The sequence below is a fragment of the Salmo trutta genome, chromosome 5, assembly GCF_901001165.1.
Source record: "Salmo trutta chromosome 5, fSalTru1.1, whole genome shotgun sequence".
NCBI classification, from domain to species: Eukaryota; Metazoa; Chordata; class Actinopteri; order Salmoniformes; family Salmonidae; genus Salmo; species Salmo trutta.
The window spans coordinates 20,276,406-20,296,989 of NC_042961.1; the positions used below are offsets into that span (position 1 = coordinate 20,276,406).

The 20,584-nt window shown below is 41.9% G+C and overlaps 1 protein-coding gene across 1 annotated transcript in view; it reads right to left on the minus strand.

Moving 5' to 3' along the window:
- ttc27 (tetratricopeptide repeat domain 27) overlaps positions 1–20,584 on the minus strand; it is a 122,294-nt gene that overhangs the window by 16,346 nt on the left and 85,364 nt on the right. Inside the window, exons 11-12 of the mRNA XM_029752875.1 lie at positions 13,406–13,501; positions 10,672–10,794 (exon numbers count right to left, since the gene is read on the minus strand). Of these exons, the coding sequence (XP_029608735.1) occupies positions 10,672–10,794; positions 13,406–13,501 (219 nt within the window). The remainder of the gene's footprint in view (positions 1–10,671; positions 10,795–13,405; positions 13,502–20,584) is intronic.

Below are 20,584 nucleotides of genomic sequence, written 5' to 3' on the forward strand. Positions count from 1 at the left end.
TCAACTCCAACACATGGAATTACAATGTAAAAACAATACGGCTGGCAAAGTGGAATATTTGTTTGAACAAAAAGGTGTTTTTCGTATCAGCTTGGATAGTAGAAGCATGGACCTCTGCAATATCGCAAATAACAGATTGGGTTGAGAATAGGGGAATGGTACCACAGAACAGTGAGGGGAGGTCAGCAACTCAACCGATGACAGGAGACCGACATACAGTACCAGTCAAAAGCTTGGACACACCTACTCATTCAATACTTTTTCTTTATTTTACTATTTTCTACATTGTAGAATAATAGTGAAGACATCACAACTATGAAATAATGCATATGAAATCATGTAGTAACCAACAACAACAAAAAAGTGTTAAGCAAATATATTATATTTGAGATTCTTCAAAGTACCCACCCTTTGCCTTGACAGCTTTGCACACTCTTGGCATTCTCTCAACCAGCTTCACCTGGAATGCTTTTCCAACAGTCTTGAAGGAGTTCCCATATATGCTCAGCACTTGTTGGCTGCTTTTCCTTCACTCTGCGGTCCAACTCATCCCAAACCATCTCAATTGGGTTGAGGTCGGGGGATTGTGGAGGCCAGGTCATCTGATGCAGCACTCCATCACTCTCCTTGGTCAAATAGCCCTTCCACAGCCTGGAGGTGTGTTGGGTCATTGTCCTGTTGAAAATCAAATGATAGTCCCACTAAGCGCAAACCAGATGGGATGGCGTATCACTGCAGAATGCTGTGGTAGCCATGCTGGTTAAGTGTGCCTTCAATTCTAAATAAATCACAGTGTCACCAGCAAAGCCCCCCCACACCATCATACCACCTTCTCCATGCTTCATGGTGGGAACCACATATGCGGAGATCATCCGTTCACCTACTAAGCGTCTCACAAAGAGACAGTGTTTGTAACCAAAAATCTCACATTTGGACTCATCAGAACAAAGAACAGATTTCCACCGGTCTAATGTCCATTGCTTGTGTTTCTTGGCCCAAGCAAATCTTCTTCTTATTGGTGTCCTTTAGTAGTGATTTCTTTGCAACAATTCAACCATGAAGGCCTGATTCACACAGTCTCCTCTGAACAGTTGATGTTGAGATGTGGCTGTGACTTGAATTCTGTGAAGCATTTATTTGGGCTGGTAACTGTAATGAAAGAAAATAAACTAAAAAATTACCTTGAATGGGTAGGTGTCAAAACTTTTGACCGGTACTGTATATAACCAGTAAGTCGTCGCTTTCTCTCAGCTTTTCTTTTCCAATCATTTAACCACAGAGTATAAATATCATAATGACTATGGCTGTTATCCGATTACGTTGGTAATCTCTTCCACTCATATTTCACATATTTGTATTTACCCTGACCACACATACTATAGTGGAATATAACGGACAAACTCATCTTAGAGGACATGTGCATCCACATTAGAATTAAACCCTTTTTCCTCAACTGGAGGGAGCTAGCCAACAATTTACAGCCCATTATAAAACCATTTCCATTGGATTTTCCTTCAAATATCAAAATCGTTCTTCAGGGTAACAAATTGCCATCACATCACACAATAGTGCTGCTGATCAAAACAAAGAACTGGGCTGCCATGGCCTTTTCCAGACCGCACACACCAATCGCTGCTGCTGGATCCTGATCCCTTCCCAGTTCTGGCCTTCAACAAGTCTTTCACTTTTATTTAAACAAGTCAGTTTTACAGCTATATGTACTGCATTTAATCCTGTAGTTGCCTTCCATTCAGTTATTTGGAAGGGTGCTGCACACCCAGGAAAGACTGTTTCCCCTTAAAGAATGGAAACATTTATTACCATGAAAATGCATGTTAGGGAGTTTATATTCTCACAAGATCAACGGGGCACACCTACAGCCGACTGCTGGCAAAGAATTAACTGATTAGAAAACTCTCTTATGATATTGCCCTTGACATGCTCTTGCCAGGCAATAAGACAGAGACTATGTGCTTCTCACTGGAGAATGACTTGAATCTAAAGTAGTACTTCAGTAGACCTTCTGGGGAAATGGAAGAGGGTGATTGTGAATAACCTCGGAGCATGGCCACCCTTTAGAACCCCCAGTGTGCTCCTCCATAAAGACAGTGAGAGCGGGAGGAGAGGTAGAGAGACACCCTTATTGCATTGGGAAAATCAAATACGGAGTTCTCTGAACCCTTGTTTAAGGGTAGAGAGGAATCACCCTTTGGCTAGATCTGTTGCTTGTGTAAATGGGCCCTGTCTTACAGTGGGAGCCATGAATCGTTTTTGTGAGGAGAGAGTCATTTTCCACAGTACAGTTGCACATCAAATGGAATCCAATCAGGCTTGGAATATTTTTGAAAAACTGAACAATGGGAATCACGTGATTCTGCGAAGCAAGGTGGTTGTTTGAAAGGAGCCTCCAGATAAAACCCTCCCAATTTCTTCTAAGTTTGATAGAATACTCAATTTAGTATAATTGCTTGAGGGGAAAGTTTATTTGTTGTTTAATTGAAGTTTCTCAGCAATGTCTGCGACACGTAGCACCATCGCTAGCGCAATGGCTAACAGGACTAGCTCTGTTGCTAACATTTCTTCAGCAAGCATGACGTTGAAAGGGCAGAACATAGAACCTAGCTCATTGTCGGCCTTGCAATCATCCCTACAGAAGGCCATGGAAGAAATGGGTAGAGTCAGCACCATTCTTGAATCTCCCTCACGACGCCAGGACAGCGGAGTCAATCACCACCTTCCGTAGACACCTGAAACCCCACCTCTTTAAGGAATACCTGGGATAGGATATAGTAATCCTTCTAACCCCCCCCCCCCCAAAAAAAAGATAGATGTACTATTGTAAAGTGGTTGTTCCACTGGATATCATAAGGTGAATGCACCAATTTGTAAGTCGCTCTGGATAAGAGCGTCTGCTAAATGACGTAAATGTAAATGTAAATTTGAATTGATGTGATTTTATATGGGTTCATAGAACTTGTTTTCCCCTTTCCTTTAATTTCTGCTTCAGTATTCTTGATTAAACGACGTATTCTAAAACTGTACCAAAGGACAGAAGCAGTGATACACCTATTAATGAGGGATCTGGGTCTGGTAGATATATGGAGACTTGTCAATCCTAGAGAGAAGAAATATCCGTTTTATTCACAAAATCATAAATCTCATTCCAGGATAGATTACTTCCTAGAGTATGACTAAAGAAGTGATAGATTGTAAAATAGGGGTTATTGCTTTGACTGGCCACGCAACAGTGGAATTATGTATAGCAGTTTAGGCTGATATGGCTGAGAAAAGCATTAGATTTAGGATGAATACGTCCTTATTCCAAGACAAAACACTTCATCTTTCCCTCAATGAAGACCTCAAGTGTTTTTTTCCAAACAAACATTGGTTCCACTGATAAATTGAGTAGTGTGGGAGGCCTCTAAAGCTTATGTTAAAGGCAAAATATTAGCACAAACCAGTAGAAAGAAAAGGGAAGATCGAGAAAGAGTTGAAAAACTAGTCTCTCAAATTAAAGAGATAGAAAAAGTCACTGTTGAAACAAGTCTGTAATCTGAAGTTTCAATTACATGAGATCTATAACAAAAAGGCTGAATATGTTTGAAAGTGGTGAAAAAAACAGGTAAATGATTGGCTAGACAATTGAAACAAACAGATGCCAGTTTTGTAATACCAGCTATTAAAAATGGAAGTGGGGAGGTACTGACTGGTACAAAAGATAATGTGTTTTGTGACTTTTATTTGATTCTTTACAAGTCTGAATGTAACTTACACCCAGCTAAATTGAATGCCTTTTTTTTCAAAAATCAAGCTTCCGGGGTTGTCCCCAGATCAAATAAAGGATTTGGACACTCCTATACTATAATCTGAGATAAGAACAGCCATCACCTCAATGAAGTCTGGAAAGTCACCAGGATTAGACGGCTTCCCTGCTGAGTATTATAAGAGGAATATTGACGTATTAGCTCCTATATTAACACGGGTGTACGCAGAAGCTCTGGAACTGGAGCAGCTACATGACACTTCTAATAAGGCACTCATTTCATTAATTCTCAAGAAGGATAGACCCCCCCACTGACCCAGATTAATTGAAATTGATTGTAAGCCGCTCTCCAAAGTACTAGATATGAGGCTGGAGAAGGTTTGACCTCATATTATAAGGTGGGATTTGTAAAAAGTAGAACCTCCACAGAATCTTAGACGTTTGCGTCACCTCATGTGGCTGAGTCAAAAAGAGGATACTCAGGTGGCAGCCCTTTCCCTAGATGCAGAGAAGGCATTCGATAGGTTGGAGTGCGGCTTTTTGACGTATACCCTTAAAGTTCGGCTTGGGCCTTAGATTTATCAAGTGGGTTAAGGTATTATACTCCAATCCAAGAACAGCAGTCCTCACAAATGGTATGCTCTCTTCCTTTTTTAATTTGTCGAGGAGAACCCAGCAGGGCAGTCCTCTCTCACCTCTCCTTTTTACTCCATTTTTGGAGCCCTTGGCAGCAGCAATCAGAGCTGATTCAGGAATCAAAGGAGTGATGGGAGGTGCCAGAGAGCATAAGCTGTTTATATATGCTGAAGACATATTGTTACTTATTAGGGAATCGGCCACATCAATCCCTTTGGTTTTTGAACACAATTGAGATGTTCTCACAGATATCTGGTTATAAGATGAATTGGCAGAAGTCAGAGTCTATGCCTGTATCCAAATTATGTCCTCCTGTTGCAATTACTTCATTTCAGTTAAAATCGGTGCCGTCAGGTATTAAATAACTGGGTATAAAACTGAGCAATGAGCTACAGAATCATGCAAATTAATGTAGCCACTACTACAAAAAAAATTAAGAATAATCTTGATAAATGGAGGTTGCTTAATCTTACTTTATGGGGCAACATAAATACTGTTAAAATGTTTGTGGCACCACAGTTGAATTTTGTGTCCATGATGCTCCCTGTGACCATCTCCCCCTTACTATTTAAGCAGTACAATCAAATGATTAAGGATTATCTTTGGGATGGGAAAAAAAACTGAATAAATGTCAACAAGTTATATGCTCCAAGGGATAAAGGAGGACTAGCAATACCCAATGTAGAACTATACAACATATCATTTGAAGTAGCCAAATTGGCCAGACACTGGGGCAATTACGATTCCCATTTGAGATGGACTCAGAGGTCTATCACAGCCCCGTTTAAGCATATTGAGGCATTATCACAAAAAATTATTCAGAGACAACCAACTGAAGAGGTTAACCCAATCCTTCAACATTCGAGAGGTTTGGGTTAAGATTCCTAAGATGCTTGGAATTTCCAAGTAAAAAAAACAAAAAATTCTTACATATGGCACAACCCATCAGTTTACATAGGAAAACAACGTATCTGGGAGGTATGGCTAAGACAAAGCCTGCATGCACTAAGGGATCTATATGAGAAACGAGGGCTTGTGTCCTATCAGGACCTGAAGGAGAAATGTAATTTGCCAGATAAGGGCGATTTCTGGAAATACTTACAACTAACACTCAAACCAGACGCGGCATGTGCGCGAGCATTGCAAAATAAATGTACACATACATGTTATTCAATCATTGCACCCACACTACTCACACGCACCAACGAGTGTCTGCGTTGCCAGGCGCTAAAATAGAAGTTGCTTCTATTTGTGACACCAAACGTGATGCAAGTCCTGCCTCTCCCATCTCATCATTGGCTTTTAGAAGCATATACCCATGTGCCATCTCCTCATTGGTTATACCCACGTGGGTGATTGAAAGATGAACTGAGATCGGTCGGTCGGTTGTGGTAATACACCTTATTATGAAAGTTATATGGTTTATTGGCATCTAAAGTCCAAAGAAGAAAAAGCCTGGAAGGAGGAGAGATGACTAGAAACGATTCGGTTGACCGTTTTATGTGTGGATTAATTGTCGGAGTAGAGGACCTTGTGTATTTCAGGTAAAATAACTAATCAACATTTATATCCCAGGACAAATTAGCTAGCAACAGCAAGCTTGCCAGCTAAATAAGCCAATTAGAAAGCAACTGCAAGCTAGCTAGCTAAATTGCCATGCATGTTTAATGCTTTCGACCTGTCCCTAAATTAATATAATTGGTTGATATTTCAACCTACGTGTCGTGATTGCGTTTGGTGCAGGGGGACAAAATCACGCGGACGCACGTGCACATCCGGTTTGGGCATGGTCTAAGGAGCTGCATGGAGTCTCTTATGAGTATTAACCTCCAGAGTGATGAAAACTTGTTAGAACAATATTTCATGATACCAGGAATATCACACTGCTTCAGTGTTATATAAAATAATCTCATATGCACAATATGGACATTGTGAGAATTTAAGATTGATTTGGCAGAGGGATCTTAATAGTAGGATGTATGGAAAAATATTATTACCAATGTAGGGTGGTGTACCAGGGATACAATGGGTAAAAATGTACACATTATAAGATTACTACTGGAGCCCAGTTAGATTACATAAAATGGGTTTATTGCTAAATAACTTATGCTGGAAATGCAAGGGTGAAGTAGGTACCTTTCTGCATGCTATATGAGGATGTCCCATGGTGCTTCCTTTTTGGAAGAAGGTTCTTAAAAAGCTTGAAGAATGGGTGGGACAGCCAATCCCAGAGTCCCCACAGCTGTGCTTATTTACACTGCGTGCACAATTATTAGGCAAATTGTATTCCTTGGGATTCATTTTATTGTTGAACAAACACAATGCTCTCAGTCAATCCAAAACGTTATTGAACCTCAAACCAGAATGTTTAACAAAGGAAAAGTGAGTTTCGTCTTTCTCAGGGAAATATATAAGTGTGCACAATTATTAGGCAACTATTAGTGTGCACAATTATTAGGCAACTAAATTACAAAAATAATTTCTCTCAACTCACTTGTTTATTCTCAATTTTTAGAGTAAGTGTAACAGATAAGTAACACAAAATGACAATTATATAACATTTTTGGCCTTTCAAAAATATTCAATGACCAATATAGCCACCCTTATTTTCAATAACTGCCATGAGCCTTCCATCCACGGAGTCTGTCAGTTTCTTGATCTGTTCACAATCAATTTTCGCTGAAGCAGCAACCACAGTCTCCCAAATGCTGTTCAAAAAGGTGTATTGTCTTCCATCACTGTAAATCTCACGTTTGAGAAGGGCCCACAAGTTCTCAATAGGATTTAAGTCAGGTGAGGAAGGGGGCCAGATCATTATTCAGTCATCTTTGAGGCCCTTGCTGGCTAGCCAAGCAGTAGAGTACTTGGATGCATGTGATGGAGCATTGTCCTGCATAAAGATCATGGCCTTCTAGAATGCTGACTTCTTCCTGTACCACTGTTTGACGAAAGAATCTTCCAGAAACTGGCAGTAGGTTTGGGAGTTGAGTTGCAGTCCATCTTCAACCCGAAAAGGTCCAACTACCTCATCCTCAATGATAGCAGCCCATACCAGTACCCCTCCTTCACCTTGCTGGCACCTGATTCAAAGTGGTGCCTTGTGTCCATTACTGATCCAGTCACGGGCCCATCCATTTGGTCCATCAAGAGTCACTTTCATTTCATCTGTCCATAAAACCTTTTGAAAAATCTGTCTTCAGGTATTTCTTTGCCCAATCTTGACGCTTCAACTTGTGAATCTTATTCAGTGGTGGTCTTGTTTCAGCCTTCTTGACCTTGACCATGTGTCTGAGCACTTGACAACTTGTACTTCTGAACACTCCAGGTAGGTTGCAGTTCTGGAATACAGTGGCACTGGAGGATAATGGGTTCCTGGTAGTTTGACGTTTAATTCTTCTCAAGTCTTTTGCAGTTCATTTGCACCTTTTCTTCCCCATGCGGTTTTTGCACCCGAGTTGACTATTCGCAACAAAACGTTTGAATGTCCGGTGGTCACACCTCAATAGTTTAGCTATTTAAAGAGTGTCGCATCTGTCTGAAAGGCATTTTACATTTTTGGCTTTTCAGTGTCAGTTAAATGTCTTTTTTGGTCCATTTTACCTGAGGTAATGAGGCTGCCTAATAATTATGCACACCTTGATAAGGTGTTATTCACTTTCGCCACACCCTCCGTCATTACACAAATACATATCACCTGAAAATTATTAAATCCAATAAGCGTTCAAGTTTATATGGTTTGGAGTTCGAAAATGTGAATAGAAACAATGACAAGATCAGAATACTCACTTGCCTAATAATTGTGCACGCAGTGTATTAGGGGATATATTTATTTTACCACCAGGTATTAGCAAAGAAGAGTTTGGTCTTGCCTCAGTGGGTTTTCTTACTGCGGCTAGACTCATACTACATAACTGGAAGAGTGCAGATAGTCTGAAATTAACAGGTTGGCTCAAACTCATCGTGAGAGAGAGAGAAATTACAGGAGGAAAGGGAAATGTAGTATGACATGGGAACACTTTTTGAATCATATAAGGGACCTGACGTGCTGGTGAGAAGCTAGGGTATAAGTTAGAACAAATTTATGTGTAATGGGTATTTTTTTTATGCTTACATATTTATTTATTTTTATCTAAAAAATGTATTATTACTTTCTTATATTATTATTCATTTATATTTACTTGCCGTTTAATATTCCAACCACAGACATATGGTTGAAAGGTGCTGTCTTGTTGGGTGTTATGTTTTTGTTATTAGTGTTATGTAATGATGTAATGTCATATCGATAAATGTATTTAAAAAAAACGTAAAAATAATAAAACATACCATTCAGATGTTGTGAATGCGAAAATATATACTCTCTGAATCGGTTCTACGGCTGAATTACATGTACCGGGATAGTCATATGTGATTTACTGCCCCATTTGTGCAGAGGTGCATTAAACATTTGTCAATACAATACATTTATTTCAAATGCGGATATTTTGGACTGGGTTATACCATAACAGTTTTGTTCAATATTTTGTCTTGTTTATTTGCTGAAAGGTTTACACAGAAGCTTGTGTAATACGACAATTAGCTTCAAAACTCGAGTGGATAAACGTATATCACGTGCTCAAGACTGGCAGAAGCTATCAAACGGCAGAAGCTCCCTTCCCCTCTCCGCTTACCTGTTTGTCCATTTTAGCTTGTTTCTTTTTTACAGGCTGCGGCTGGTTATGGCTCATTCACATTAAGCATACATTCAGACACCGAGAGCAGGAACAGCACGTTTAGTACAAAGAGACTACTGGCTGAAATCTACCCGTCTTCTCCAGACAAATGGATTGCCTAGCATTTTTTTTTTATCATGTTACATGGACCGCTGGCTTTGGCCAAAGCACATAGTTTTAGAATGAAGGACTTACTTTATTGACCAGAATGCACCTCTGTAATCAGATTGGAAGACAAAACAAGCTGTAAGTCAATAACAGAGCACAAAAGCCTGCAGGCCTCGCATTCAGGGTTGGGACTGTGAGTGGGTCAGCCCTGCCCACCTGAAGGGAGTATAGTCTGTGCGCTTGTGGAATACTCATTTCTGCTCAATCTGTCGCAGCCAAACTCTGTTGATCCAGAGAGATGGATGTGGTGATGCTACAGCGAATTTATGAGAACCCTGTGAATCATGTGGAGATGTCACTTAAAAAGGTCAATGACTGAAAGGACAAGGGGTGATCGAGATGGAGAGAAAATACTTCTGTGAGAATCTGACCAAGAATGAACCAGATGTCCATTGCGTAACAGTTTGGGAGAACATCCTCAGAGCGTTTGCGGCAAATCTGGCACGGGTTTCATCAATGACTTTCATAACCACAGCAACATGGCGGAAGGTGTTACAGGGTTCTCCATTTGGCCTGGTGTGGCACTTCTGTTAGGACTTGACAGAACATCGTCTGACAGGTGCAAGAGAGCGAGAAAGCAGGTTGCCTTACCGCTGGCTCTTCCTTTTTTCTCTGCTTCATTACCTCAGTCAATTCTGACTGAGATCACTTGTAGGTCGGGCGAGAAAAAACACACCTGTGAAAACATTGAGACTTTTCCGCACCAAAAAAATTGGAAAACGATCTGCTATCAAAAAGGAGGACCAACAAAAACAAACAACTGCCATACGTCCAAATCTTTGATTCTTTATTCTCTGCCGCACTGTGGGAATCAGACTCTAAAACCAATGCCATTGGTTGCTGTTGGCCGCCCTTGTGACCTGTACTTCCAACTCCTGGTGTTCCACCATTAAGAGACCAAAGTGAACATTCAATCAGCGCCACCAAGAGGACATTGACTGAGGGACGGGGGGGCTCTGTGAGAGCGTGATCCAACCCAAACACGCCATATTTCTGTCTATCTGGAAGTGTGTTTCCCAGGGGGCCCTGGGGGGGACAGACAGGTTAATAATAACACCAGGGAAACAGAGCCAGATCTCCCTGGGACTGATGTGTCTGACAGCTGGAACGCCAGAGAACACAAACGAGTGCATAAACAGGTGCGCACCACAGACAGACAGACGGAGAGGTGGAGGGAGTAGGGAGCAGAGCGAGATAGCTAGGCAATAGTGTGATAGTGGCGATATTCAATGTTCTTCCAGTGTGGGCAAGATGAGCTTCTCTCTGAGTGTGTTTGTGTGGTGCCCATGTTTAGTACGAAAATAACCTTGTCTGTTGTGTAAAGCAATGGGTATTGCATTGTCCCTGAGAACGGCAGTCACATTTTTCCTGGTGGTTGTAATGGCTGTGTTGTACCTTGCCATGCTGGCCCATCCTCTCCAGGCAGATGACAGCATCCTCCCACAGCTCCAGCTTCTCGTAGATTAGCAGGGCTGAGCTGGTGCAGCCCAGGTCTGTCAGCAGGCTGGCCAGCTGCTTCTGTAAATGTGAGAGTGGTTCGGACATGGGGTAAGTCATTTCTTATTTAAACAGTAAAAAAATATATATGATGTTGATGTATGCCCCAGGAAGACCCCATCCGCAGCCCCCTGCAGGAAGACCCCCTCCTGCCACCGCTGAAAAGAATCCTGGGGGAAACACTGCATATGCATACACTCCACGAACCATCCCAGCTCTGTCTCTGTCGGTAATGGTCCTTATCACATTCATAACAATAAATGTCTTTTTTTTTGTCAAAGGATGCTTGGAAGAGTTGGTTTTCCCTAGCTGCTGTATTCAAGGGTGCAAATATGTACTGCCGTTTAGCAGTATTTAAGCTGCAGCCATCCTCCTGATTATTGTGAAAATAATAATAATAATAATAATAATAATACTGCTACAGGCCTGTTCTTAACTACACACGCAGACACACACCAGTTGTATTCATTCCAAGCTGTGGTGCCATATGCAGGGTAGTGTCTTCACCCAGGGTAGTGTCTTCACCCAGGGTAGTGTCTTCACCCAGGGTAGTGTCTTCACCCAGGGTAGTGTCTTCACCTTTTCTCTCTCCATCTCCACTATTTTGACCTCACATCTATTTCCATTATCTTGTCATCTTCACACAAGGCAACATAGGCCCTAACCTTGTACCCAAACCCTGTCTCTCGGTCCACTTAACTAGTGGGAGCTGAACCTGGAGCACAGCCTGTCTTGTCACAGACTAAATCCTAGGTTTCTGGGTTTTATCACCTCTCGTCCTCTCCTGTGATCGCCTCCCCATCCCGTCTCAGGGGTGACATACCACGTCCCACTGGGATGATGGACCCCATAAATCTGAATTTACCCCCGTCCCACAACCCCCCTCGTCAACCACCCTAATCACGTGACCGGGGAGACATGGGGAACCAGGACGTGACACCAATGGCAAACGGCAGACATTTAGACGAATAGGACCCACAGCAGTGAACATGCCATTTGTGCCTCTTCACCAGTTTCCAGGAAAACTCCTGATATTGTGGTTTCAGAATCTCCCTGAAAGCAGGAAGGGCTGAGACAGACAAGAGACTGTTGAATTATATGGGGATTTATTCATTCTGTAAGCAAACCTTAAAATATGTGCTATATCTCAACCCATCTTCCTGTCCCTCCTCTCCCCACACAGCTTCTCTGTGCGCAGGCACGGCCATCGTTACATGCCGGGCACGCCTCTAGCTGAGGAAAAACACCACCACAGCCCACACGATTCTCTGCCTTGCTTGCACTTTCAATTCCCCAGGCGGCAATAGGGTGCCTTCAATTCCAGCTTTATTGCTGTTTGCCATTATTACATGAAGCCTGGGCGATGTATCCTGCCCCACTGATTTCTCTCTTTCCCTGTCTTTTACACTCCATATCTCTCTCCTCTCTATATCTCTTCCTCCCTCCTTTTCTTACAACCCCACAATCTCTCGCTCCCTTTCTCCCTAGCTATCTCACCATCTCCACTCTTCTCCCTCTGTTGACTAGGCCCGTGCCTTTAAATATACACTACCGTTCAAAAGTTTGGGGGTCACTTAAAAATGGCCTTGTTTTTTGTCCATTAAAATAACATCGAATTGATCAGAAATACAGTGTAGACATTGTTCATGTTGTCAGTCTATTCTTGTTCTGAGAAATCAAGGCTATTCCATGAGAGAAATTGCCAAGAAACTGAAGATCTCGTACAACGCTGTGTACTACTCCCTCCACAGAAATGTGAAGGCAAAATGTGAGCAAATTACACCGCTCAAAACACCTTAGCTGATACAAGGAAGGAGAAACTGACTGGGCCAAGACAGGTGCTACAGAAATAAACACATCCATGGTCAACAAACCATCTTTCTGCTTGCTACAAATACAGAATAACAAAAAGGCTAATCCCTCACTCTTCATCTCCCGGAATATATACACAGACCGAGGAAAGCAGACAAGCCTTACATGTAACACCATATAAAGACTACCAGGTTGATGCAGCTTCTACCCTGAGGGGCACTAACTGTCTGGTAGTTGGAGGACAAAGACGTTCTGTTTTAGTGGCCATCCTGCAGTGGAGGCGGCCATCAGGTGGCCTTTGGCTTGAAAGCAGCCGGCGCTAACAGGGAGCTTCAGCCTGACAGATATATTGTCTGAATGCCAAGTGTCCAGATTAGATCAAGGCTCTGACGCACTAAATCACATATAACCAGACATGTGGTGATAGATGAGACTCCTCTGGGGACAACGCGGTAGTGGACCTCGGGCAGGAGGTCGAGAGGACAGTCACAAAGCAAGGGCAGCACCCTTCTTCAAGTCTCGGACTACCGTCAAAGGTGTGGGAGTTCAAAGAGAGTCGGCCAAGTGGATGGGTCCCATCCTTTTCTCCTGAATTAGTGTTCACTCATATAACCCTGATGTAAATAATTGTTTAATCATGACCATGACTTCCAATGGGTCAAGTCATAAGTCAAAGCTTTGATGGAAGACATTGGTCTGTGTGGTACTTCAGTTACAGTGAGTCGGCCCTTAAAATGAAGTTCACAATCACAGTGGAGCGAAAACCAATTCATAAATCAGAAACCCAATCAGCAGAGACGGGGTAATGATGGGGTGTTACCTGGACGGCCCATCTGGGAGGAGCCTGGCAGCAGTAGAAGAGTTTGAGACGCTCCGTCACAGGACAGCTCTTCTCCTCAAAGTAATCCACTATAGTCTGGAAGAGAGGAGAGACATCCAGCATCAACTAGAGAGTCATACCCAGGCAAAGCCTCATTACTAAACCCCAAAAATGACAGATTTAAACTGCAGAGTTGGTAGAGCAAGTCAAGAGCAAATTGAAATGTACTGATTGAGATGTGAGTGCAACAGGTCTAACAAGACCATTGATTGACAGTGTCCAGCCCTGCCATCTTGTTGAGTTCTGTGTTTTGTCTCAGTCTGTGTTGTACGGGTTGTTAGGTACTCAATGAACACTGTCTGAGGGCCTCCAGGAAGACAAGGTATAAACAGTAAACAACTCTCACAGTCACGCCAAATGAGCCACTGCTGGATGCTATCCCATTGTTGTTGTCTCATTCTGTCTCATTTTATCAGCGGGCCGTCACGCAGAGCAACGACTCACATTCTGCTTGCCATCTGAGAGGAGATATTTGTCTGTGCCTAAAATTGGGCTTGACTCACAGTGATGTCTAACAACAATGATCCAATACCATGGCTCATAAACCTCAACCTAACAGCGAATCCCAGACTAGGACTGAGTCCTGTCGTTATGGCTGGGTTGGGTGGCGTTATCTGTGGGACTTGGACAGGGCCCAGCCTCCTGTAATGAAATGTGGATCCCGACCACCCAGGATAAAATTAATTATTAACAGTGGATGGAGTTTGGCAGCTGGGATGTGATTGGCCTCCTTGCATAGGAAATGAAGAGGGAAATGGGTAAGAGTGTAACAGGACATATTTTACAGTTTGGGATGGAGAAAATCCAGAGAGGTGAGTCACAGTGATTACATTTTCTGGTAACGAGGCCAGACAAAAACACAGACACACACACACTCGGACAACACGCAGAATGACACAAGCAAAAACACTAACAAATAGACAGACGCCAACACAATCAGGGAGGCGAGGAGATAAAAAGCTTTCCTTACGTTTTAAACTCAAAGACAAATCCAATGCCCGGCCATAACGTGTTGATGTCAAACAGACTGCTTCAGATGAATACTGATCTAATTCCCTATAGACCATTACTACTCTGCCCACATGATTGTCATCAATGTTCACCTTCTGTCTCTGTCAGTTTAATGGGTGGTTGGGGAAGTTGTCTTTACCAATCTCTAAATCCTGTCAACAAGCAACAGCAGATCCTCTCTGGAAATCGGTAACGTCTAAAACAAACCTTGTCAACGAATGAGAACGCCCAGTAAACCATTAGGAGTAAATCTGTGAGTGACGCAGTGTGTCAAAACAGGTAGCCTGCAGCGTGGGAGATGGCGCACAGCAAGTGCAAGAGCTGTAAGAAGTCACCAGAACGAGGAATTTAATAGGGCTGTCTATTCATGCCAAAACAAACAGCCTTTACACTTGTGTTTGAGTGCAAACGTTCTGTCTTCCAGGTAGATGTAAATGCTCTCTTTTGTTAAAGCGAAACATTGCACAAAACCAACTAGACATTGATAAAATTACATTTTTGATTGCTTAATGGTGCTCTACTTTGATAATGCATGCAGTTGGGTTCCTGAAGACTTTTGTACCCTCCCCACAAAGAGTTTCTAAGATTCAAAGGGTAGCACATCCAAGTGACTTACAGGGCTGTTGCAAAAAAAAACGGCTAGGACTCCATCCAATTGGCGACATGCAAATATTCTAAAAACCGCATAAAAACAATATGCATATTTTCCCACCAGAGAGGTGTCTCCAACAAATTGACTTGTTGCTGATAAAAGGCTGTGCGTGGGGATGTAGTGAATGTAAAAACGACTTCTGCTGTTAAAATTTTAAAAATGATTTCCAGTTGGCTTGGTGTAATCTGTTTCCCTTAATGGCAAGCAAGGTTTGTTTGAAAGCAGACTGCGGATGACTAATAAATTGTGTTTCTCCACGGCCAGTGTATATATTCAAAGCACAAACAGCGGTTGGCATTTGATGAACTCTGGTAGACCAGAGGCCCTAACAGAGAGAGAGGCACAGGCTACGGGGGAGTAGTTCAGAGAAGATGAGAGGAGGTGGGGGAGATTGGTGAGTAAAAACATCCCGATTGACTGAACTGAGTTCCAAGTTGCTCTGTGAACACAATTATAGCAGATGGTGAAAGTATATTGAATGAGTAAACCATAAATTATTGATTTTATACAACTGCACAAGGACGGAAAACACCCCGTCTGACAGGTTGCAGAAATACGACGTTTGCAATCAGAATAAGACCAGTACACTTTTGATACTCATGTTGAGATTGAACAAAACGTACCAAACGTACCATATCTGGAGAGCCAAATACACTTAGGTTGGAATCATTAAAACTAGTTTTTCATCCACTCCACAAATTTCTTGTTAACAAACTATAGTTTTGGCAAGTCGGTTAGGACATCTACTTTGTGCATGACAAGTAATTTTTCCAACAATTGTTTACAGATTACCGTAAATTCCGGACTATAAACCGCAACTTTTTTCCCAGGCTTTGAACCTCGCGGCTTAAACAATGACGCGGCTAATATATGGATTTTTCCCGCTTTAAATTTTTTTTAATCCAAAAAAACACATTCTGTGACGCGCTCAGTTTTTTGGCGGCATGAAGCTTTCATTAGACCAATGAAATTGCCGAACGGGTTAAGGTCAAACAACTTTTTTGTTTACTGTTTAGATTAAATCGAGCGCTCTCAAACTTCATCATTCTGATTACGGTAGTCATTTTGTCACCCTCATCATGGCAAAGACACGGAGAAATGCATATGATGCAGCTTTCAAGTTGAAGGCGATTGATCTGGCTGTTGGAAAAGGAAATAGAGCTGCTGCACGGGAGCTTGGTCTTAATGAGTCGATGATAAGACGTTGGAAACAGCAGCGTGAGGAATTGACTCAGTCCAAAAAGACAACTAAAGCTTACTGCAAACTATTATTTATTTTTTTACAAGCCGTGTTTCGTTAAAGCCTGTGTAAAGTTAATTTGTTTCAATGTACCGGTAGGCACCTGCGGCTTATAGACATGTGCGGCTTATTTATGTTCAAAATAATATATATATTTTTTTAATTCAGTGGGTGCGGCTTATATTCAGGTGCGCTTAATAGTCCGGAAATTACGGTATTTGACTTATAATTCACTGTATCACAATTCCAGTGAGTCAGAAGTCCACATACACTAAGTTGACTGTGCCTTTAAACAGCTTGGAAAATTCCAGAAAAATGTCATGGCTTCTGATTAGAGGTTAACCGATTATGGTTTTTCGACGCCGATACCGATTATTGGAGGACACCCCCCCCCCCCATTAATGCCAATTACAACAATACTGAATGAACACTTATTTTAACTTAATATAATACATCAATAAAATCAATTTAGCCTCAAATAAATAATGAAACCTGTACAATTTGGTTTAAATAATGCAAAAACAAAGTGTTGGAGAAGAAAGTAAAAGTGCAATATGTGCCATGTAAAAAAGCTAACATTCAAGTTCCTTGCTCAGAACATGAGAACATATGAAAGCTGGTGGTTCCTTTGAACATGAGTCTTCAATATTCCCAGGTAAGAAGTTTTAGGTTGTAGTTATTATAGGAATTATAGGACTACTTCTCTTTATACGATTTCTATGTCATATACCTTTGACTATTGGATGTTCTTATAGGCACTTTAGTATTGCCAGTGTAACAGTATAGCTTCTGTCCCTCTCCTCGCTCCTACCTGGGCTCGAACCAGGAACACATCGACAACAGCCACCTTCGAAGCAGCGTTACCCATGCAGAGCAAGGGGAACAACTACTCCAAGTCTCAGAGCGAGTGACGTTTGAAACGCTATTAGCGCGTACCCCGCTAACTAGCTAGCCATTTCACATCGGTTACACCAGCCTAATCTCGGGAGTTGATAGGCTTGAAGTCATAAACAGCACAATGCTTAAGCATTGCGAAGAGCTGCTGGCAAACGCACGAAAGTGCTGTTTGAATGAATGCTTACGAGCCTGCTGGTGCCTGCCATCGCTCAGTCAGACTGCTCTATCAAATCATAGACTTAATTATAACATAATGACACACAGAAATACGAGCCTTTGGTAATTAAAATGGTCGAATCCGTAAACTACCATTTCGAAAACAAAACATTTATTCTTTCAGTGAAATACGGAACCGTGCCGTATTTTATCTAACGGGTGGCATCCCTAAGTCTAAATATTGCTGTTACATTGTACAACCTTCAATGTTATGTCATAATTATGTACAATTCTGGCAAATTAATTACGGCCTTTGTTAGGAATAAATGGACTTCACACAGTTCGCAATGAGCCAGGTGGCGCAAACTGCTGCATATACCCTGACTGCTTGCACGGAACGCAAGAGAAGTGACACAATTTCCCTAGTTATAAGAAATTCATGTTAGCAGGCAATATTAACAAAATATGCAGGTTTTAAATAAAGGCATTGATGTTTATGGTTAGGTACATTGGTGCAACGACAGTGCTTTTTTGCAAATGCGCTTGTTAAATCATCACCCGTTTGTCGAAGTAGGCTGAGATTCAATGAGAAATTAACAGGCACCGCATCGATTATATGCAACGCAGGACTGGGTAGATAAACTAGTAATGTCATCAACCATGTGTAGTTAACTAGTGATTATGTTAAGATTGATTGTTTTTTATAAGATAAGTTTAATGCTAGCTAGCAACTTACCTAGGCTTCTTGCTGCCCTCGCGTAACAGGTAGTCAGCGTGCCACGCAGGCTCCTCGTGGAGTGCAATGTAAGGCAGGTGGTTAGAGCGTTGGACTAGTAACCAGAAGGTTGCAAAAACAAATCCCCGAGCTGACAAGGTAAAAATATGTCGTTCTGCCCCTGAACAAGGCAGTTAACCCACCGTTCCTAGGCCGTCATTGAAAATAAGAATGTGTTCCTAACTGACTTGCCTAGTTAAAAAAAAAAAAAATAATAAATATATGTAATATATATAAATAAAAATTCATTCGGCAAATCGGTGTCCAAAAATACAGATTGTTATGAAAACTTGAAATCGGCCCTAATTAATCGGCCATTCCGATTAATCGGTCGACCTCTACTTCTGATAGGCTAATTGACATCATTTGCGTCAACTGGAGGTGTACCTGTGGATGTATTTCAAGGCCTACCTTCAAACTCAGTGCCTCTTTGCTTGACATCATGGGAAAATCAAAAGAAATCAGCCAAGACCTCAGAAAAAATAATTGTAGACCTCCACAAGTTTGGTTCATCATTGGGAGCAATTTCCAAACGCCTGAAGGTACCACGTTCATCTGTACAAACAATAGTACGCAAGTATAAACACCATGGGACCACGCAGCCGTCATACCGCTCAGGAAGGAGACGCGTTCTGTCTCCTAGAGATGAACATACTTTGGTGCGAAAAGTGCAAATCAATCCCAGAACAACAGCAAAGGTGCTGGAAAGATGCTGGAGGAAACATGTACAAAAGTATCTATATCCACAGTAAAACGAGTCCTATATCGACATAACCTGAAAGGCCGCTCAGCAAGGAAGAAGCCACTGCTCCAAAACCACCATAAAAAAGCCAGACTACGATTTGCAACTGCACATAGGGACAAAGATACTACTTTTTGGAGAAATGTCCTCTGGTCTGATGAAACAAAAATAGAACCGTTTGGCCATAATGACCATCGTTATGTTTGGAGGAAAAGGGGGGGGGGCGGCTTGCAAGCTGAAGAACACCATCCCAACCGTGAAGCACGGGGGTGGCAGCATCATGTTGTGGGGGTGCTTTGCTGCAGGAGGGACTGGTGCACGTCACAAAATAGATGGCATCATGAGGGAGGAAAATTATGTGGATATATTGAAGCAACATCTCAAGACATCAGTCAAGATGTTAAAGCTTGGTCGCAAATGGGTCTTCCAAATGGACAATGACCCCAAGCATACTTCCAAAGTTGTGGCAAAATGGCTTACGGACAACAATGTCAAGGTATTGGAGTGGCCATCACAACGCCCTGACCTCAATCCCATAGAAAATTTGTGGGCAGAACTGAAAAAGCGTGTGCGAGCAAGGAGGCCTACAAACCTGACTGTTACACCAGCTCTGTCAGGAAGAATGTGCCAAAATTCACCTAACTTATTGTGGGAACCTTGTGGAAGGCTACCTGAAACGTTTGACCCAAGTTAAATAATTTAAAGGCAATGCTACCAAATACTAATTGTGTGTATGTAAACTTCTGACCCACTGGGAATGTGATGAAAGAAATAACATCTGAAATATATATCATTCTCTCTACTATTATTCTGACATTTCACATAATTAAAATAAAGTGGTGATCCTAACTGACCTAAAACAGGGAATTTTTACTTGGATTAAATGTCAGGAATTGTGAAAAACTGAGTTTAAATGTATTTGGCTAAGGTGTATGTAAACTTCCGACTTCAACTGTATGTGTCATACATTTTCTGCTAAGTTCCAAAAATGTAAGCTGTTTAACTAAGGACAATTGACCCTTCGCTAAGCCCTGCCCCAGAATTAGAGCAACCAATCACAGCTGATAGCAACTGTTGTCGAGTCTGACACCTCAGACAAGCTCAAGTTTAAATCGCATGAAACCCAGTGATGGCTATGGCAATAAATTATTTGAATTGCTAAATTGAACAGCGTACCAGGAATACTTGCTACTGTGATTTCTGAAATTCAGAGCCTATACTTTTGTTACATTGTTTGCTAGGTTAGCTCATTGACCACCAAATGTTGCTATCGCTAGCAAGCTGTAGTCTGGTCTCCACCACCAGCAGTTACCATACCCGGTCTGCTAGGTGGTTGCCACTTAAAGTCCCCCAGGACATTCACAGTATTAGGCAAGACTGCATTCTCTTCTTGTGCACCAGACGCATGGAATAATCTTACAATCCATGCTTCCCACCGAAGCAAATTACATCGGAATCTGAGGTCATCAGTGACCGAACTTTAATGTGTGATGTATTTAATAAGCATTTTATTTCTGCTGGTTTTCTTTTTGAAAGAAAAAATGGCCAACATGATCCTGACCGGTCTATTGTTTCAGTCCCTCGGCCTTCAGCTGATGTGGAAAACAGTAAGCCGGTTTTTAATTTTCAAAAAGTCACAGAAGATG